We start from the raw sequence: 21226 nt of genomic DNA, 5'->3' as shown, positions 1-21226 counted from the left end.
TTTAAATACATAAAATCAGTCCATAACAACTGGGGGGGTATGACCCTTAAGATTCTGCAAAGGATAAACTTATTAGAGAGCAGAGTCGATTTTATGATAAAAAGTTTATAATCAGTAGACTTATGTGATACAGGAAGGTCATTTTTAGGGAGAGAGATTCATATGGTTTTCCACATTGGCACTTTTCATGAACATGGAGTATAGTTAGGAAAACCTTTATTTCTGATTTGGTATTTAGTAGTGATATAGAGCTGGTTACACACCCCCTAGGGTCACCAGCACACATCTTGCCTATGAAAATTCATCAGCCCCAATTTTCAAAGTGTGCACTCTTGATTTTCCATTGAGAGTAAATCAAATACTGTGACAAAAAAGTTTTTCTGCAAAATCATATGTGATACATACACTGCACTGCAAAAGAAGGAAACAAAATGTTTTTAATTAAATAGTTCAGAGGAAGAGAAACAGGTGAATAGAGGTCCACAGACCAAAGGATCTCTCTGGAGGAAAAAAAAAAAAGACAAAAATACATCATCCACCCATTTACCCATGAGGTAAAAGGGATCAGGAGCCACCGAAACACTACTTCACGCACTTCGTCCAGGAGCAGAAGGAACAGAAGTTGTATATATTTGCATTGTAAACAATGTGCATCATACAAACTTAACATCTATAATTAAAACCTACTCAACCTAATAAAAATCATTGACAAAGCATTATGTAGGCAAATATGTTTAAAAAAATATTTTAATAAGCATATTCAGAATGGCAGACAGGGAATAGGGGAAGGGAATTTCCTAATAGTGCAAAATTACTATGCATAAATTTTAAAACATCTAATTCATAATTTTAAATGCCTATTTAAATATTACTTCAAATACATTTGAAAGCTCAACAGATTTGTGTTGAACTGAGTTGCAAATTTTGAACTCTTTTGAAAGCACGTCATAAAACAGAAAACCATTCCAAATGAAGACAGACAGATAGTGCTTTGCTGGGGGTAGGTATGGGGTGAGGGAGACTAAGTATTAACGAAGCCTTCTTTTCCCAATGCAATTTGTCAAGAGTTCAAGAGTTATGAAATGTACTAATTCTTAAGCAAATTAAATGCATGGTATTACTAAAAATTTTTAAAGTAGTGCAATGAATTATCAAGTTATAGTGGCTGCATTATGAAGAACAAAAAGTACTGTGTGAAATACCTGTATAAACATAAAATACAATTAAATATTTCTCTATGAAAAGCTGAGCATTATGTATTATAATAGTGGAATGTCTTTCATTAAGCATACTTTAAAAAGATCAAGAAAAGTAAAATTTCCTAACATGTATACAACATGTGCCGTATTTGCAAGCATGCCTGAGAATTTATTTAAAATGTTCCTGTAATGTTTGTTAGTCTGCAAGAACTTCACAAACCTGCAAACAAAATGCATCTTTCAAAAAAAAGGTGAAAATGGCAACTCTAATATTGCAACAACTTAAAAAAAGTTCATCATCACTATTTCTATCGACCACCTTTGACAAAGAGCTAGGATACTTTGGATTCGTATAATAAAATCTGATTTAGAAAATGGATTGTGACCATCTGCTAAAGCTGCCATTCTGGATAAATTAATGTTCTAGGTAAAACAAAAACAACAAGAAGTTCACGCTTCTCAACACTTCCATCCAAAACTTTGATTTACTTGGATATGTATGTAACAACAGTGAATCTACATCATATGAAGTCAAGTGTTGTAAAGTGGCTTTTAACACTGTTTGTTTGGGGAGAAAAAGTTGTTCACATTGGTGGAGGGAAGCAGTCCGAACATATAGGTTAACAGTAATACTTCTCGGGGGATAAGGCCTAAACCATAATTTCTCAGTGCAAACCTCTACTCAGTTGCATTAGACAGTTGAGCCATTAAAAACAAGACCACAGAAGATTTATTTTAAAAAGGCATTGGCTCTTTGATGGCTGAAAATGAGTCAGTAGAAGCATTTGGGGTATGCCTGTGTGATAAAACAAGAATAGTTAATAATCTTTTATAAAAGTTTGGATATAGGTTGGTCTATCAGCTGTATAAAACTACATTTTTTAAACAAGAATTTTGCACTAAAAATAAAATGGCACTATTGCAAGGCTATGCAAATGGATGATCCTATTTGTAGTCACACAGAGCAATGGTTGCTGAATATCTTATTTTCACTTTGGAAATACACTATCAAATCTGAAAAGCTGGATTGTTAACTGGAAGTCTAAAAACGTCTAACTTCATCACTTTTTCCTCATAAAATCAATATTGTTGCCTGCCAACTCCTTGTGTGTGCCAATATCTAAGTATCACTTGACCTTTTCCCCTGTTTATTTAATGCAAAAATGGGAAATTTTGTAATGCATATAAAAATAACTGAACAGGATTCTGGTCAGCATGACACATTTAAGCACTTAAGCCAACATTAAACTTTTGTCTTCAAAAATAATTTTGAAAATTATAGCAAATGCAAAACAAACTATGTGATCTAAGTATCATGCTTAATTTCAGAGTTCTCAAACTATTTGTCCTTAAGTAGAAACTTGAAAAAAAACAAATGTTCACAATCCTTTATGAATGCTTTTACCACCTGGATATAAGAAACATGACTTAGTTACTACACAAACAAACACTTAAAAATTCATTAGAAAAACCTTAGCAAAATAAAATGAAAGCTGACAGACTCAGAATATCAATTCCTCTCATAAAAGTTTACCAACTGTACAAGTTAAGAAAATTATACAAGCTTTTGTATTAAGAAAGGACAGCTCAGTCAAGACATATGTACTGTAAAAATCTTCCAAAGGCTACAAAGAATCTGGAAAAATACAGAATGTATTTCTTAAGCCCAGATAAGAATATGGAAAGACATCATTGATGTCAACAATTTTACATATACAAACCTGACTTGGTTTATTTTTAAACTTCTATATATAAAAAAATCATGCTAGCATAACTTTCAGGATTCATAAGGGTTTCCTTAATAATGATAACTCAATTTGTATGGAGAAGAAAAATGTCTGTTATAAAAGACATTTCAAGAAACTCAGAAAAATTGGTGTTAATCAGAAATTTGAACTTGTTTTTTTCTTCTTTGCCATCAAACTAAGCAAAAAGTACCTTGTAGTGAAATTTGAGGATTAATACATCAAATGAGAAGGTACAGATATATCTTTCAAATTTACTAAACTATTTGTTATATATCCTTAAAAGGGCCTTCACAATTTTAAAGTAAAAAGTCTGCAAAAGGCAGAATTATGAAATCTTATTTACTAAAGTTAGGACAATTCAAATTTTCAAATTTTAACCAACTGCTTCAAGGAAGTCAACTTTTTAAGGTAACCCATCAACCCTGAAAACTTTAGTCACACCAGAATTTACTCCAAAGAAAGTAAAATAAGTCTAAAATTTAGTCGTCTGTGTTTTCAAGTTCTTCAAATTTTCCATGTGAGACTGCATCTTGGAAAAATTCAGAAGAACCCGGACTTTCTTTTCCATTGCTGTTCACCCTTCGCCTTTTGGCAGGTCTCTCACTTTTTTCATCAAAATCACTTTCATTTCTTGCAGTCGTATGGGCAATTTTTGGGTCACTGGTAAGGTTATCTGTTTCATAACCATTAGTATCCATATCTGTGTGAAGTGGTTTCTTACTTCCACCTGTTGGTCCATTAACGTGTAACCCTTCAACTTTCACGTCTTCTTTGTTTAATGTTTCACCTGGTCCGTTAGATGACACCCCTAAGTTGGAAGAAAACATGAATGAAACTGCTAATATTAAAAAGCTAAATTTGCAAACTATTATAACACAGCTATAAACAGCTGTAAAATAACTTTTTATCGAGCAAGTGAGGTATCAAATCTGTGTATACATATGGTTTGAATTCTGGCTTTATTTACTTTAGTAGCTGTGCGACCTTAGGCATGTTATTTACACTCTCTTGTACCTCAGTTTCATCACATATACAATGAGGATAACAACAAATTTATAAGATTGCTGTGAAGATTAAGTAAGTTAATAAATGTGAAGAATTAAGAACAGAATTTGGCATATATTAATAGCATGCTGGTATTATACGTGGCAACAAATAAGCAATGGATCCAGCAGTCTAAATAAGCTGAGTTAAAGCAAAGATATGCATGAATTATTCAGATTTAGCAAAAAGGCCAAAACTTTCTAAAACCATGAAAAAATTATATTCTTTCTTTAGAAGTTTGAGTTTTCTACTGCCATATATAAAAAGCAAGATGACATGACGTTTTCATTCTTAATGTAAATCTACAGGTATTATGCTTTAAGGGTAAAGATCATATGCTATATTTATCTAAACAGATTTAAATAATCTGTCATAATGTTAAATTAATGCTTGCACTGTCCAAGCATACACTTGAAAATGCTAAAAGTAAACACAAATTCCTTTATAATAGATTGAGAAAAGAAAGAGTATAATTACTCTAATGAAGTGACAAAAGGTCATGTTAGAGTTGACTGCAAAATGGAGAAATTTTGCAAATACTTAATGTAAAATATAGAATGTGCCATTGGAGATAATTTAAATTTAATTTTCTGAAAAATATTCACTATAAAGAACGAGAGCCTCAAATACACATTTTGGTCAAATAAAATATACTATCTCCCCAGCTCAAAGGTGCACTCAAGTCATGTATGCTTATGGGATTATGCGCCATATGACAGTGGAGGAGTGATTTTGTCATACGAAGCACAAGAAGCTTGGTGACACTCTCATTAGGTCAAAAAGCACTAGCAGCTTTCAAGACATGAATTAAAAGCCCCTTACAAAGAAAGACAGTTGGGTTGCAAAGTTCCTTCCTTTCCTTGAAAAACCTGGAAATCTTAATTGTACCTGATGTGAATGGCTTCTGGGCTGAGTAATCTGTAAGTAACTTATGAACACTCTTCCCTGGCTAACTGCATGTTATCATCAAATGGTTAAAAAACAAAGAAGGAAAAGAAAGGGAAACAATTTATTTGGTGTTATCAGCAAATAAGAAAAGACAGAAATACAGTAGTCCCTGGCATCTGTAGGGGATTGGTTCCAGGACCCCCTCGGATACCAAAACCCATAGATGCTCAAGTCCCTTATATAAATAAAACAGCATGAAAAATGCGTATGACGCATGCACTTTCAATCATCTCTAGGTTACTTATAACACCTAATAAAGTGTAAATGCTATGTAAATAGCTGTCAGCACAGAGCAAATTCAAGTTTTGCTTTTTGGAATTTTCTGGAATTTTTTCTTTCTTCAAATATTCTTGCTATGCAGTTGGTTGAATCTGCAGATGCGGAGCCCATAGATACAGAAGGCTGACTGCTGACTGTACTACCAACCGTCTGCCTCCCTGAGTTTCCACCCCTAGTCCCAAGGTCAGTCTCAGCTTCTTATTCAACTTCAGGATGGATGTGATTGGCATTAGAAATCATGTCAGTGAGCCTTCTTGAATCAGGAAATGGCTGGGCCCTAATATTTGTTTGTTTGGCTTGTTCTTAGAGGGGAAGTAGTGAGGGAATAGAGAGGGGTCATTAAATGAACAAAGTATATTCACCACAGTATATTAAATGCCAGTGTGAGAGCAAAGATCAGAACAAAGTTCAAAGTCTTCACAGTATTCCTCTTCTAGTTTCTGTCAGGGGGAAGTTAGCTCTCCACTGGCCCTCCCCTAAAGCTGTTTCAGCTGTTTTAGCTCTCCACTGGCCCTCCCCTAAAGCTAAATCAGAAGGCAGGTGGGCAGAGCTTGTCTCTAATTCACCAGTTTCCTCCTAAAAAGGACTGGAGGATTTATTACTTTCTGCTTAGCAATGGTCTTACTTAAGACTATTTTAATTGAAGTAGAAATCAAGATAATTCTCTGACTAGGTCATACTGATCAGCTCAGTGATCCTTGGTCCACTGTATATTTTAAACAAGAACACTATCTGAATCTCAAACATATTAGTATGCTTTTTGCTTCTCTTTTTCATGGACACAAAAATGAATGTTTCTGTACAATATTAATGCACAAGCCGACACCTGCTTTATCTTTACTCGTCCTTCAAGGTTATTATGTTATCAAGGAGGAAAATATTTTAAAAAGTGCCCTTGTTATCTGCTTCTTTTCATTTATATGCTTAAAGCAGTTTCCTAATAAAGTGTTATAAGCTCTGAAAGTATTTCATAAATATCTGTGTATTTCTGATGTGAAATGGCTGGAGTTTCGGTCTAAGACTTAACAAGAATACTTATATCTAGACATTCCAACCTGGTAAGAAAACAGATGCTGTTTTCTTAATTTCTTAAAAGAAATGGTCACTGTTGATAGTATACTTTATTAAACATTACTTTTTAGTGGTATCAATGGGAACTCTTTCCAACTGACTTGTACATATTCTGTGTGTTAGTATATATGTATGCTGATACTATGTTTCATCTGGTATTTACAATTATGACTTTAGTTCTGCTTTGGAAGTTTAAGAGACACCAAAACTGAATTTTCCAAGCTACTGAAAGAAAAGTGCCCATCACTATGAAGAAATCTAAGTGTTTCTTTGGTTGCTTACCATTTTGATTACTATTGCTTATAGTGCCATCTTCTTTCTCAGACTGGCTGTTACTACTGTTTGAGGCAGTTGGGGGAGGGGATGGTGCTCGACTAGAAGCAGCACTTTCACTTTCATCTAGAAGACGATCCATGTAATCCCTTAAAATTGAGTAAAATAATAAGACAATTATTTTCTTATATTAAAAACAGCTGAAAATTAAAATTGACTGAGGTTAAATTTAGAAGGCTTTATTAGCAAATATATCCTAATTTTCACTTACATTTATTCCAGTGCCTCATCTATGACACCAGTATCTGAACATTTAAATGGAAAGCTCCTTTAGGTTACATGTTTGTAGGAAAAATATGTAAGTGCCCTACCCTAGCAAATTTTAGAGACCTATAGGAAGTTTTAAAACTTTAAAAACTGTAGGCAAGTGATCAGAGGGGCCCAACTAAAATCAGAAAATCTGTAAATGCAGAGACAGGGATGATGTCAACCAGAAGGAGTACACAAGAATTTCTGAACAGACACAGATTGGCATTGTAAAGCTCGTAAAGACTATTTGATGGCTACGGCAATACCTGAAAGACAAATTAGGACCTAATAATGAATTACCTTCCTGTTACCTTCTATATTACGTTTCTGCTAGAGCTGAGCTATAATAAACTCACTAAGTTCCTGGGCTTATCTGCCAGCTCTATCTGCCCATATATCGTTAGAGGTGAGCTTACTTCCTTCCCTAAGTCATTCCTGAACTGTATGGCATGGAAAGACATTTGTGGTAAGTGACATTGGGTTGAGGTTAGAAGATCTGAACGAAATACTTCTCTCTCTCAGGTCTAGTGTCTTTACCTATAAAATGCATGTAACCATACATGACCTATCTACCACACAGGGCTGTTGTATAATATATGTGTAGCAAAGTGTTTTATGAACTATGAAGTGCTATTAAGTCACTGGAATAAAGGTCAGCAAACTATGGCCTGTGGGCTGGCCACCTATTTTTGTGGACAATATTTTACTGGAACACAGCCACATCCATTCACTTACATAGTGTCTATGGCTGCTTTTCACAACAATAGCAGAGCTAAGTAGTTGCAAGAGAACTTAACGCCTGCAAAAGCCTAAAACATTTACTCTGTAGCTCTTTACAGAAAAAGTCTGCCATCACCTGTGCTGGAATAGTTCCCTGAAAGCAGGGAGTTTAGTCTGCTTGATCACTGCACCACCAGTGCCTAAGTTGTGCACGGTGCAGAGGAGAAGTGCAATAAAAACCAAAATACCTTATTTATTTTTAAATTCCCTCAGAATAACAGAAATAGTAAGGCAAATCTTATCTTTTAGAATTTCGTGAGCAGGGTAAGCAAGGATGTGGACAAGAAGGAAAGCATGGAAGGGCTTGGGACTTCACTGAAAGTCTGTGCTAACAGTCTAGAACGGACGAGTAACTGTAGTTTTAATCTCAAACTACGGGATCACGTTGTAGTTTATATACAGGGACATACATTATAAACGTGTAGTTTATAATATAGGGATGTAGAATCTGACCTCAAGAAGCTTCCAACAGGTTGAGTACAAACTAACGCATATCAAAGAAACATATATGACCACGAACTACTCAATTTAACATTCCAGGCCTTATTTTCCTCATCTATAAATGGAGGGAATGAAATTTCATGGTCTTTTAAGATCTCTTTGGCTTTATGTCACTCACCATTACAGAACAATTATGTAACAAATCACACAGAAACAGAATGAGCATGATGAATGCAATGCCAAAGGGACTTCAGAAGCTAAAGCTAACAGAAACAGATGATGCATGAGGAAGAACTGTTGGAACTAAATTTGGCATAGTGGGAATGGGTAATGGAGGATGTTAAAAGCCACGCAAAGGAAGCTAGAACTGACTAGATATCAAAATTATTTTAAATTTCTGAATATAACAATGATATCGTGAAAGACTTATTACTATTATTTCTTAAAGGTTAATGGCATCCAGAATGCTTAAGAAAGGAAGAGTCAGGTAGACCGTACAGGAGGCTGGAGTAGCATTCAAATAGTTCGAGTTACGCTGAGTTAATTTTTACTTCGAAAAAAATTATTTGCAAGGCTGTTACAGCAAAATCTCCAATTTGTATATGGCTACCAATTCTTCCAGGTAGGTAGTGAATAGACAGAATCCACAGTAGGATCTTTCAAAGGTCATTTACAGGCAGAAAAGTGGCAATGTGCTTCATTCTGGTGAACAAATGGAAGGTAACAGTGTAGCAGAAAAATGAGCAAATAACTTTCAGGATAATCTGCTCTTAACTATGGATTCTGACTAAGGAGGAAAATTTTAAAATTCAGTCCAATTTTTGTCTAAAGGCATTAACTTAATGTTTTGTGTGGTCACTTAAAGTGCAACTATTAATAGAAAGAGAAGGTCCTGGAAGCAAACTAGAAAAATATCTTCATGCCTACAGAAAACCACAATTTCTCCCCATCTGGAATATACAGTCTGGTCATGGCTTCTTATAGGAGATTTAACACAGCTAAAAGGGACGAGTAGGAGTAAAAAAATTAGTTTTCAGTTAAAAAAACAAAAAACTTTATAAAAGACCCGGGAGGGGATATAACTGAAGCCTACAAAAACACAGTATTCTTGTCTAGGGGGAAAAGCATTTCTTCACTTCCTACCATAACACCAGGGAACATGCTGTTAACTCTTAAAGCCTGAGAAAAGAGAAGATACGGGATTACTTTTAACTGAGACTACTCCACCTACAGAATACTTAAACCTTAAGGAGAATCAAGGTTACAAATGTAAGTATCTTCAAAAAGTTTTCAGAAGCTACGGAGAGATTATTAGAAAAACTAAAATGTTTGGCAGCACATCCCTACCTAACCTGTTGAGCTTGACATCACAGAGGACCAACTAAGCCAGCCCACAACACTTCCCTTGGTGATGCTTTCTGAGAGAGAAAACTGGATGAACCAGGGGTCTGACCCAGCATGGCAATTCTTATGTTCTTACTGCTGATGACGACAGATTGCCTGTAGTTCGTGTGTGAACATTATTTCTGAAATGGGTGAAAAAAATGAAAGATGTTACTATTGCTTTTCCCTATAGAATAGCTTGAAAACTGACTATTTTAAGATATACTCTGAAGACTAGATAGCTGTATCTAGTTCTACATCACTGTGCCTCAACACTACCAATAAACACAAATTTAACTATAAAGTGATAACAGGAAGCAATTATTTAAAATTTGGAATACTGTTATATAGAAAATTCTACTCATTATGAGATTTGAACAAGGGGGAATGAGGCACAGAGTCCAATGTCTCATGACTTCCAGGGGCAATCATACCCATTTATTCCCTTTTAGATAATTTTGCTTTGGATTTTAGAGTGTTTGATCCTCCAAGGAAGTGACCAGCAGAGACACCTGTAAATGAACATGACCAAGAAATAGTGCAGCCTAGGAGTTTGAAAAGCACAAGCAAATATGCATATAAGCACATCTTCCAAAGGCAGTTATTTGGCCAGGCTTAAGAACTTTAGTGGTGCATGGTGACCAAAGGAAGTCACAACTTTGCATTATTTTTATTCCATAAACATTAGGGAATACTCAAGGTATTGGCAAAGTTAATTGGTATATGGTAAAGTCAATTCCACCACCACAATTCATCAGCATTTTAGAGCAACTCAAGTGAAATGAAGGGTTCAATACTCTATGTACTATATATTTAAGTAACAAATTGCTAGTGGGAGTAGGAACAGTGTTTCATTCCACAGCTAGACTGAATGAAGCTAAGAGAATTTGGTGCATGGGGAATGGATTAGACATATAAGGCATTTTGCTTAAAAAGAGGATATAATAAACTATACTCCCTCTATCACTGGGAGTTAGCTAAAGGTGCATTACTTATTAAATATTATTTGTTAGAGGAAAAGGTTTCAGAATATTTAGGGAAAGGGAAGTCATCATGCACATGTGCACCTCTCTCTATAAAAAACTTTGTAATAAAAAAGAAAATGCAATTTTACCTGATTTATTATATCCCTATGTCTTTTCCCTTTGATATCATCTATATCCAAATCTGATTTTGGTTCCCAGAATCAAAAATAGATTGGGAAAGGAAAAATATTAATTTCCCTTCCTCTTTAAAGGGCCTCTATTAGGCATATGGCCCTATAAGTTTTAGAAAAGATAGTCTCTCCTATTCTTACTACTCTCTCTCCGTGTTATTAGATTAAAACTGTATGTGCTTATACTGAATGGAATAGAATTTAACAAAAACATGCCTTCACAGCTGTTCTGATCCATTTCCTCTCAGGAATACTACTGAAAACGTACACTCTTAACATTCGCTTTGATAAATTTGCTGTCTCAAATAAGATGAACTGTAGTTTACAATGTATTTATAAGACACTGAAAAGTCTAAATGCCCTATGAAGATGTCAGTAAATGGATAAATTGAAACTAATGTAAACTTTTATCCTATTGAGAGAAAGAAGATTCTAAAAATTACAATTTTCTCAAGAAAAATTTAGAAAAGCTTAGCAAAAATATGACTCAAGAGAAAAAATAGACTCACGTGACACCAGGATGAAGATTATATTTCTTTTTTCCAAATCGCGTTTGCTGAGCAAAGAAATCGTAACGTTCAGATTTTTTCCACATATAATAGAATGCTACACATTCACCAACTGACCTTGTTCGAACCTATAAGAAACAAATACTTGTTTTTAACAAGTATCTCCTCCTTAAAGGAGTTATCTCATGAAAAATACCTGAATTTTGAAAACTTTAGCTGGTCTTTAAGTAATACATAATACCACTTATAAAATACAACACTGTAGCAGCCATGTTAAAAATTACTCTTTCTAAACTCCGATTAAGAAAAATAATACACTGGCAACAGGTCTTCAGATATTTAGCATTATGCTTTTTTTTTTAAACTTTTAATTGTTTTTTTAACATCTTTATTGGAATATAGTTGCTTTACAATGCTGTGTTAGTTTCTCCTGTATAACTAAGTGAATCGGCCATATGTATCCATATATCCCCATATCCCCTCCCTCTTGTGTCTCCCTCCCACCCTCCCTATCCCACCCCTCTAGGTGGTCACAAAGCACCAAGCTGATCTCCCAGTGCTATGCAGCTGCTTCCCACGAGCTATCTATTTTACATTTGGTAGTGTATATATGTCAATAGCATTATGCTTTTAAAGAGACTATCATATGTTCATTTACTATAAAAATAAATACCCCTTTATTGAAAATGTCTGGAAGTGGCATTTGAATTAAAATTAATGTTATAAACAATTTGCAAATACTTTTACTCACAGAACGCCTAGGGAGACTGCCTTTAAATTCCCATTTAAAGGATTCTCTTACTAATCCCAACACTGATCCAGACTCAGTTACTTACTTTCTAGAAAGGCTGAAAGTATTCCCCAGTGAGTTAAAAGCTATTATAGTAATGCTAATACTCTGTTTACTAAATTACTCCAGTGGCTTACTGTGCTATACTTATTTGGGCAACTGAATGGCTCCCTTTACTAATACTAAACATATGAGATTGGCAACTGATGTTGACAAAAATTCCCTTTTTTGCTACTTTGCTTAGAGAGCTGGTAGGGTTGATGCATATAAAATACTGGGAGTTAAAAAGGAAAAAAGGTATCTGAATGAGTGTTTGGGATGCAAGACAATATGCTTTAACTCATAAATTTCTGATTCTGAAGAAGGTATCCGGTGGGACTGACTGCACCTTAGGTCAATTTTATGACATCCTTATTTTGTTATGCGACATATATTTTTCTTTCTGCCCCTCTGACTGCACTTTATGACTCTGGCCCATGTTGCTTTAAAAGCTATCAGGGCTTTAAAAACAAAAACTAAAAACCCAGTCATCTTCTCAAGCTGTTTTTTGCCTCCTTTTTAGAATCTTATTTCTAGTAGACAATTGTCAAGTCAACTGTACGTTACTGAAAGCAAAAATTACAAACACATTTTGTGGCATGCAAAGTTAACATTATTATGAAAAATCCTCAATTAAGTAAGTGTACATAATACAACCTACGATTAAGATCCAAACTTCAATTCCAAGTGTAAAAACAAAGCCTTAATGTTTTCACTGGACTTCAATGTCTTCTCCTTCTTAAGAATTATTGTCTTCCCTTTGTTCACTGGAACAACTAGTGTACTAGGTATAGGTCAGATGACTTCTGTAACACTGAAATATCACCATCCCAAATATTTATAAAGAAATCAAGGTCTTATTTTCAATATTATGTTAAGACTTTTTTTGGCTAATAGTTTTAAGTCACCTAATAAGTTCTTATTCCTTAAAAAAGGACTGCTCCTGCCAGTTACATCAGCCAGTTGCATCATCCCAAGGGTCCCTCCACAGATAATCCAGCACGGTTTGGTCAATAGTGTTTGAATTCAAGCAGGAATGCTAGAAAACTCTTTCCCAAAACGTTGTCCCTTTCAACCATGAGACAATTTGTTTTTTTTAAAATCAGAAACATGCATGGCCATTACATGAAACAGTCATTAGCATAATACACTCCTTTCATAGAGTATTCACTATATTGGAAATTATCAGATGATTTGGATACAACACCTTAATGTTGGATACAACATTAAGATGATTTAGATACACCTTTCACATCAATGCTAAGACTCAAAATTTCTCTCTTATTTATTATGTCTGATGTCAAATACCAAAATTCAACAAAATAATCAAGAATAAACTAAAGAACAAGAAAATTGAGAAAAACGAACTCACAGGATTTGTAAGCAACTATTTTATTTATGGAACATAAAATAGATACTGTTAAATATGTGTTGAAACAAATCAAGTGAATACCATCGGATCACATCCAGAGGTATAAAAAAGGAGAATGTGATGACAGACTATTTGAGCCTCAGAAGCAAGCCCACGTAAGCCCAGATACTTTCAGCATCATCCTAGATAAGCCATCACATATCTTACAAACCATCTTTAAGGAAACATGTAAAGCCAAGCTCCTTGTCATTTATATTTGCTAAAAATGTGATATTTATAAACCTAGAAATTACTTAATTTCCTATATTTACTTTCTGAGATTTTACTTTTGCCTGTCCTAATTTCCCCTAGGAACACATTTTTCTATTCTCTATAATTGTGTAGTTACTATTAAAAATCTTACCTGATTTCAGTTTAAGAGAATTAAACCTAAAAATAAATTTGCAAGTACTTATGAAGGTTTTTTGGGTATACATTGACACTGTATGATTGATATTATCCATATGGCATGATAAATTATGCTAAATTGTCAAATTATAAAATTATATAATGTATAATAAAGCTGACTTATCGAGATATTCTTCTGGAAAATTAAATCTTAATTAAAACCAAATTAAGTATTAAGTATCTGATTTTAGACCACTTAGGACTTAAGCAAATGTAAAAAACATTTTAATTATAAATAATGTCATGGTAAAAATGCTTTAAAGTTTCCAAGTAAGACCCTCCTAAAAAAAATCTGTAACAAGTTTGTGGAAAATAGCTTTAAGTAATTACAGTGTATACACACATCCCATCCAGAAGCAGATGAACATATTTATAAACGTCTAATTCTTAAAGGCTTCCAATATCATACACTGAGAACAGTCACTTGGCAAATACATGCCAGGAAGTCTAGGCATGCTTATTATAATTTTCTAAATACCAGTGTATTAAAATATTCATTATTGAACCTTTAACATTAGAAAACATAATAGAAGATTTAATATAATCTAGGTTAACTAAATTTCTTTTAATAAAAGAGACAACATATATCATCACTTACTTTATTAGCCTGAATCAAATGGAAGTCCTTTCCATAGGCCTTCAACCCTTGTTCAAAATTTCTACACTCTTCCTCTGTCCAAACAGATAATTCCTCTGACAAAATTGGGGGGCGGGGGAAGGAGGGGAAACTGTTAAGCAATATTCTCCCAAATGCTGCATATAACAAACAAAGCTGTAAATAAAAATGTAACTTTCTGGTAACAATGAGGGAAGTATTTTACTCCTGAGTTCTATTACTGATGGCTGAAAAAGATAGTGACAAAAACTCCTTATTTAATAATGGATGATTTAGTCCCTGACTCTCCAACCTCAACTTATGCCATTTCCCCTTTATTCTTTATGATCCAACTAAACCAGCTACCTTTCAATTCCTTAAATTCATTATGTTCTTTCTTACTTTAGAGACTTTGTGCATGCTCTTCCCTTTGTCTAGAGTTATTTCCTGCCTCTTACCTCAACCCCCTTTCACCTAGCTATTTACAGCCCAGTAAAAATATCAATTTGTTCTAGAAGCTTTCTTTAACAGCCTCACTCTTTCCCCCAACTAGGTTAAGTCCCACTGCAATAAGTTTGGATTGCGCCCTCTAATTCTCCTTGGAAGAACTCGTAACTATTTTTCAGCTTCCCTACTACCTAGGCTCTAAGCACCGTGATGTCAGGGACCTAGTTTATAGTTATGTCCCCACGATTTAGTAGGCCCTCCAATTCTGTTGAATGAATGATCTTTCATTTGTTACATAATGATATATAAACAGTACTCTTAGTGAAGTGGGGTGGGAGCCAGTTTGGAGTAAAAAAGTGAAAAACCTGGATTTTAGTTTTGGCTTCATTATTTATGAATTATGCTTGCCTCAGCTAAGAGACCTCAGTTCTCAACAGTTTTAAAGTGAAGCTAACGTCTTTCACCTTACTTATTTAGCGCACAGGATCATTACCAAGATCAAATAGGAAAATGTTTATAAAAATGCCTTGAAATTGAAAGGCATTATATATTTTTATTTAAATGGCCTTATTTTCCCACAAAGGAAGGGCCAATATTAACCCCATTCCCCATAATGCCTTGTGTAACACTTGTGTTATATACAAGTTATTTAACAAGTTATAATAAGTTGTTATCCAGCAAATATTTACTGAATTCAGAGATTAGTATCATTAAATTTAGTTTATACCTAGGTAAACTGAAAAGCTTAAATTTTAAATTTCTGCTATATCATGAAAACAAATAAAAAATTAGTATTTATGCTTACCTCTAGCTGCTTTTACATTAAATCTTAATCTTCTTAATGCTTCTTCTGTATCAAAATTGCATTTAACTAATTCATATAATGCCTAGAAAAATAAAAGGCTTCAGTATGTAACCTGGACTATGAACAATTCAAGGGTACAGTTTCTTAAGAGAGTAAAGTCTTTTCCAGAATCCAGTGTTTTCATCCTTTCTGGAGGACAAATAATTCTAGTAAATGCAACATAAAGAACACTAAAGAAAAACAAACATAATTCATTCCTGATAATTAACTGCCTCTGAATATGTAGAAGATAATGGATAAGCAAATACTCTACTGGTGGCCATGGTACTCTAGGAATTTATAAATAAAAAGAAATCATTTCATAATAATCACAAGTCCCTTCTTTTTGGTTTTTTGGGGTTCCTCTTCAAAGACAATTTAAAACAAATCAGAAAAGAAAAACACTGGTGAAAAAGGCAAAAAAGTATATAATGCTGCTATTAGGTTCATGGTAGGCACTGTTCTATTATATACAGAATAACATTATCCCAGACAGGTATTCCCAACTTGATGATATCCACAGATTCTATGGGATATGCAAAGGAAGTTCAGAAAGCCTAATAAAAATATATACAGGCAAAATAAAATATCAAAATTTTAATTTGAGCTGAAGTCATACCAATGAGTGTCTCAATACTACATATCTTATGCTGATTATAAACCTGAGACTCCCTGTTGATGACATTACAGATCTTCCTCTACTTACAGTGGGTCCCAAAAAACACATCCTAAGTTGAAAATACTGTAAGCTGAAAATGCATTTAATACACCTAACCTACTGAACACCATCACTTAGCCTAGCCTACCTTAAATGTGCTCAGAACACTTACATCAGCTTACAGCTGGGCAAAATCATCTAACACAAAGCCTATTTTATAACAAAGTGTTGAATATCTCATGTAATTTACTGAATACTGCACTGAAAGTGAAAAAGAGAATGGCTGTATGGGTACAGAATGGTTGTATCAGTTGTTTACCCTCATGATCACGTGGCTGACCAGGAGGTGTGGCTCTCTTCCACTGCCCAGCATCACAAGAGATATTCAACACTAGCCTGGGCAAAGATCAGAATTCGAAGTATGCTTTCTATTGAACGAATACTGCTTTCATACAATTATAGAGTCACAAAATTTTAAGCTGAACCTTCGTTAAGTCAGGGACCATCTGTAAAGGAATTTTGGTGGATAGAATAGCACTAAATGTGACAGCACTTAAACTTATAAATGTATGTGGTTAATATACTTTGGGAATATTGTAAGTTATTTCTTATTCATGTACCTGTTCATTGTCTTTTATGTGAGATCCTTCAGGAATTGCTTCTACACCTTTCTCATCACCTGTCCTTCTAGATGCATCCTTAAGAAATACAATCACTTTGTCTTCCGGTAAGTACTCAGGGTCCCACAGGAGCTGATCATCATTTTCATATACTGAATTAGTAAAATATAATGTTAAAAATAATGCCAAAAATTGATAGAGTTTGTGTTAAAACATATCACTGAACAAATAACCCATACTTAGAGCCAAAATGTTGAGAACTGAGTAACACTGCTTATTTCTTGGTGGTAGGATTTGGGACAATTTTTTCTTACATCTTTGTACTTTTCCATGATGCTTGAAAATATATTGTCATAAGCATAAATCATTTTCATAAAACAAGTCATTACTTTTTTTAAAAAAGCATTTAGGTTTCATCAGAATTTCCATTATAATAAGATTGAAGCCCCAATTTCATCAAAATTTTAAAAGTGAAAGAATGGAGGAGAAACTAAGATGAGAGCCTTGTGGAATCCTTAACGACAGGAAGATGAAAACACAGACAAAATTAAGAAGGAACAGTCACAAGACAGAAGAAATATCAAAAGTGTGGCACCACAGCAGCAAGGGGAAGAAAATGTTTCAGAGAGTAATAGATTGGTTAAATGCTGTTAAACAAGCAGGATGAAAATTGAAAAGGTGCACTGGATTTACTAACAAGGAGGGGAATGTTTCAAGAACTGTTTCTGTGCAGAGATGGAAGCCAAAGCCATACTGGAGAGGAATGAAGAGGAAATGGAAGGTGAAGAAATAAAGTAGAAAACTCTCCTGAAAAGTTCCATGGTGAGGGAGGAGACAGAGCAGTACAGTAGCTAGAGAGGAAGCATAGCTGAAGAAAGTTTTTGGTTTTGCTTGTTTGTTGGTTTTTAAAGGCATGAGACATAATCACTTAAATGCCAATAGAAAGGAGCCAGCTGGACAAAGACTCTGAATTTAAGAGACAAAGTACAGCTGACAGTGTCAAACTTCCTTGTGTTATGAAAAGGAATTAACAGCTAACAAAGGTACATCTCCTACATACCAGGTACTATGTTAAGTGTTTTCATATAAATTACCTTGTCCCCACCCACTCCCCTGCCACTACACACATACACTTTAAATTTTTCCTTAGTAATAAACCTTATTCCTTTTCTAACCTGTTGGTACAATCCTAGTAAAACTCCAAATTGTAAATACAATAAAACTCCCACGATAAAGTGAATTTGGATATACTGCTATTGATTTCTGGTCTGCGCTCAGCCTTTATTTGCCAAAGGGAGCATACCAGAGTTCTTATATTCTTGGAGTGGGAGTGGGAGACGGACAATGCCTTACAAGGAAACCCTGATTCAGGAAGAAGACAACGGAGGGTGGATCCCTGAGTCCCCAGTGTTCTCCCAGTCAGATACCCCAGGTTGAGCCTATGAAACAAGCACAAACTACCTGAGAGATACTTCTGGAATCAATCTGGAAGTCCCAAGTCACAGGACACAGAGATATGCTTATTTAAACTGAGTACACAAACATCACCAGATGGCGCCAAATGACAAGCCAGGTTCCTAGAACTGTGACTAGCAGCCAGATAGGCTAACCCCGAGAATATGATACTTCATTTAATGCATATACTAAAAATGACAATGAGGTGAGAACAATTAGCATTCTCAGAGAATAAACCACACTGCCTTAACTGGTTCCAGAAACAGACCAAATTACTTTCCAGTTAAGTTTACACTCTAAGTATGACTTTTGACTATGATCTAAATAAAAAAGGCAACACAGTTGATATTTATTAAATATCTACTATAGAATGACTAAACGCCAAGAGATCAGAAATTCAGGAAGAACACCATTATGATAAAACACACGAAAATACAGAGGAAAAATAATCTCTATAAATATGACATGAACCTCTATAAATATGACAGCAACAGAAGGAAAAAACAGTCTTTCAAGTTTCATGAACATGCTGGATTTTGAAAGATCACAATCACTGAACTGTAACAGCATCTTCTGAAACTATTTCATTCTAATGAATTACCAAGCCTAAATATTAGAACTTTTAAAAAGCAACCATAAATATATCCACCTTATACTACTGAAAGATACAATTTACAAATGATTATAAATAAATGAAAGAGTCTCAGAAGGCAAGAGCTCACCTAGTATATTAACACAGGTTGTTAACTGGGGAAGTGCTTTTTATGGTATTTTAAGTAATCAAAGTGAGTGTGTCAGATAAGCAAAAACGAGTTCAAAATAATTTAACAAAGTTCATTATATGTGTGTTGGGGGTGGGAATGGAGATGACAAATGTAGAAAACTGAGAAACTACCACCACAAAATCAAAAACTTCTGCAATCTGGGAAATTCCTAGTGAATAAGAATAAACGTGAATAAATAAATGAAGATATTTATAAACCTCCAGTTTCTGTTAAAAAAAAGGTGTCATTCCATTTTCAATGCCCAAGTAAAAATTCTACCTAATCAATATATTATGAGAATGAAAATGCTGAAACATAATCAGCAAGGTGTAATAATGTGGTTTATAATAGTGATTGCCACATTCTTAAAAGGTCGCACTGTGATTAATGACATGAATTTTAAGTTGTCTCGCTGAGCTTTTCCTATGTGTAGATTAACTGAACTGCCTGTTTCAACAGTATTATTGTTATCAACTAAGGGTAATACATGTGTTCATTTTTCAGTAAGCAACTTAAGAATCAATAATTCGTCTAATGTTCATTAGAAACAACAATTCACCTGGTCCTTTGCTATTCACTGCTTCGTAATTCCTAGCCAACGTTTACTTACTCTAAAATTTACGTCATGCAAGCATGAAAATCTGAGAATACCTTATTCCTTTCTCTTGACTTTTTTTCCTAAGTAGTTCATCTAATTCTCAGCTAATCTAGTAAAGGGTTCTCAATCTCAGCACTACTGACACCTTTGGCCAGATACTTCTTAGTTTGGGGAAAGGGGTCCTGTGCATTGTAAGATGTTTACCAAGTATTCTAATTATTTAGTATTATCACGAAGCTGCAGCGTTTACTCAGTTTTTAGTACATGGGAGAAACAAAACACCCACGTAACTTTAAAAATCATGTTTTCCGTATGCCCAGCACTTTTTTGGGAATTAAACCCTTTTCATACAGTCTGAGCAGGGCTGACACTGCTCCCTGGAGCCCCAAGAGATAAACGAGCCAGGGCAAGCCTGAGTACGCACTCATCTCTTGGCTCACAGTAATTACTTCTGGTTGGGTAAGACTCAAGCTGAGTCAATAGAGGCTCTCTCTAGGACCTTTGCTGGAGCAAAGGGGGATGCGGAAGTTCTCATTTTTCCTGGTTCCTGGCTAGAATAGTGAAAAGTATAAGTCATGAGCTCCCAGTAGCCATCCTAGCTTGTCTGACAATAAAGGAAAGAGGGGGAGGAGAGACACGTGATATCATAAAAATCCCGAATCCACTTTTATTTGAAGCCAGACTAGCCAGAACTTCCCAGTAAAGCAAACAGGTAAATTCTTTTTTGCTAAAGCTGACTGAACTCAGTTTTTGTCACCTGCAAGCAAAAGAGCATAAATTTATACTTTCTGAAAATCTGAATAATAAAACCTAAACATAAGGGTAAGAGTAATCATCTTTTGGATATTAATGCCACTTACTGACCATTTTCTATATGCCAAACACTATGCCGCTAAGCACTACACATAAAAACATCACATGTAAATCCTCGCAACGAGCTTCATAAATAAATAGGTGATTGCTATTTTATAGACGAGAAAAAAGTAGTAGTTAAGTAACACGTCCATGGCCAAATGCCTAGATACTGATTCAAGTTTACTGACTCCACATACGTTCTGTTTACACTATCTGCACCCACCTAATAACTCAGCTACCAAATGTTTACAAAGTCTTACGTGAAAAGGATCTCCTAAGGTATTAAGGATACAAAGATGAATAAACAAATGATTATAATACACTCATTGAGGATAAATGATCATTTACATACATTTAAGAGAAAAAGTTAATGTCTCTTTAGGATACTCAGTAATAGGGTTTCCTTTTAGCAATGAAAAATTCTAATCCAACTGCCGAATAATCCCTTACAGTTCAGATGTCAAGATATCTTAAGTTTTGTGGCACTGTTATCAAAATCACCCAAACCAAATGCTCTCCCTTTTGAATGTGATCACCAAACTGATGAAAAATACCCTGTGAAACTTTCACTGTAAGGAAAAAAGGCACTAATCAGCACTATC

The 21226-nt window shown here is 34.6% G+C and overlaps 1 protein-coding gene across 8 annotated transcripts in view; it reads right to left on the bottom strand.

Moving 5' to 3' along the window:
• Positions 1–419: 419 nt before the first annotated feature.
• The window catches only part of MIER1 (MIER1 transcriptional regulator), a 55272-nt gene continuing 34465 nt past the window's right edge, over positions 420–21226 (bottom strand). For all 8 annotated transcript variants that reach the window (XM_068540075.1, XM_068540067.1, XM_068540069.1 and 5 more), the window contains 6 exons: positions 16953–17104; positions 15636–15717; positions 14387–14481; positions 11141–11268; positions 6572–6711; positions 420–3755 (listed from right to left, as the gene is read on the bottom strand). In XM_068540075.1, coding sequence (XP_068396176.1) covers positions 3427–3755; positions 6572–6711; positions 11141–11268; positions 14387–14481; positions 15636–15717; positions 16953–17104 — 926 coding nt within the window. In that variant the 3' untranslated portion in view covers positions 420–3426. The remainder of the gene's footprint in view (positions 3756–6571; positions 6712–11140; positions 11269–14386; positions 14482–15635; positions 15718–16952; positions 17105–21226) is intronic.

This window comes from Eschrichtius robustus, chromosome 3 (assembly GCF_028021215.1).
Source record: "Eschrichtius robustus isolate mEscRob2 chromosome 3, mEscRob2.pri, whole genome shotgun sequence".
NCBI lineage: Eukaryota > Metazoa > Chordata > Mammalia > Artiodactyla > Eschrichtiidae > Eschrichtius > Eschrichtius robustus.
This window is presented reverse-complemented; position numbering and strand designations above follow the sequence as displayed.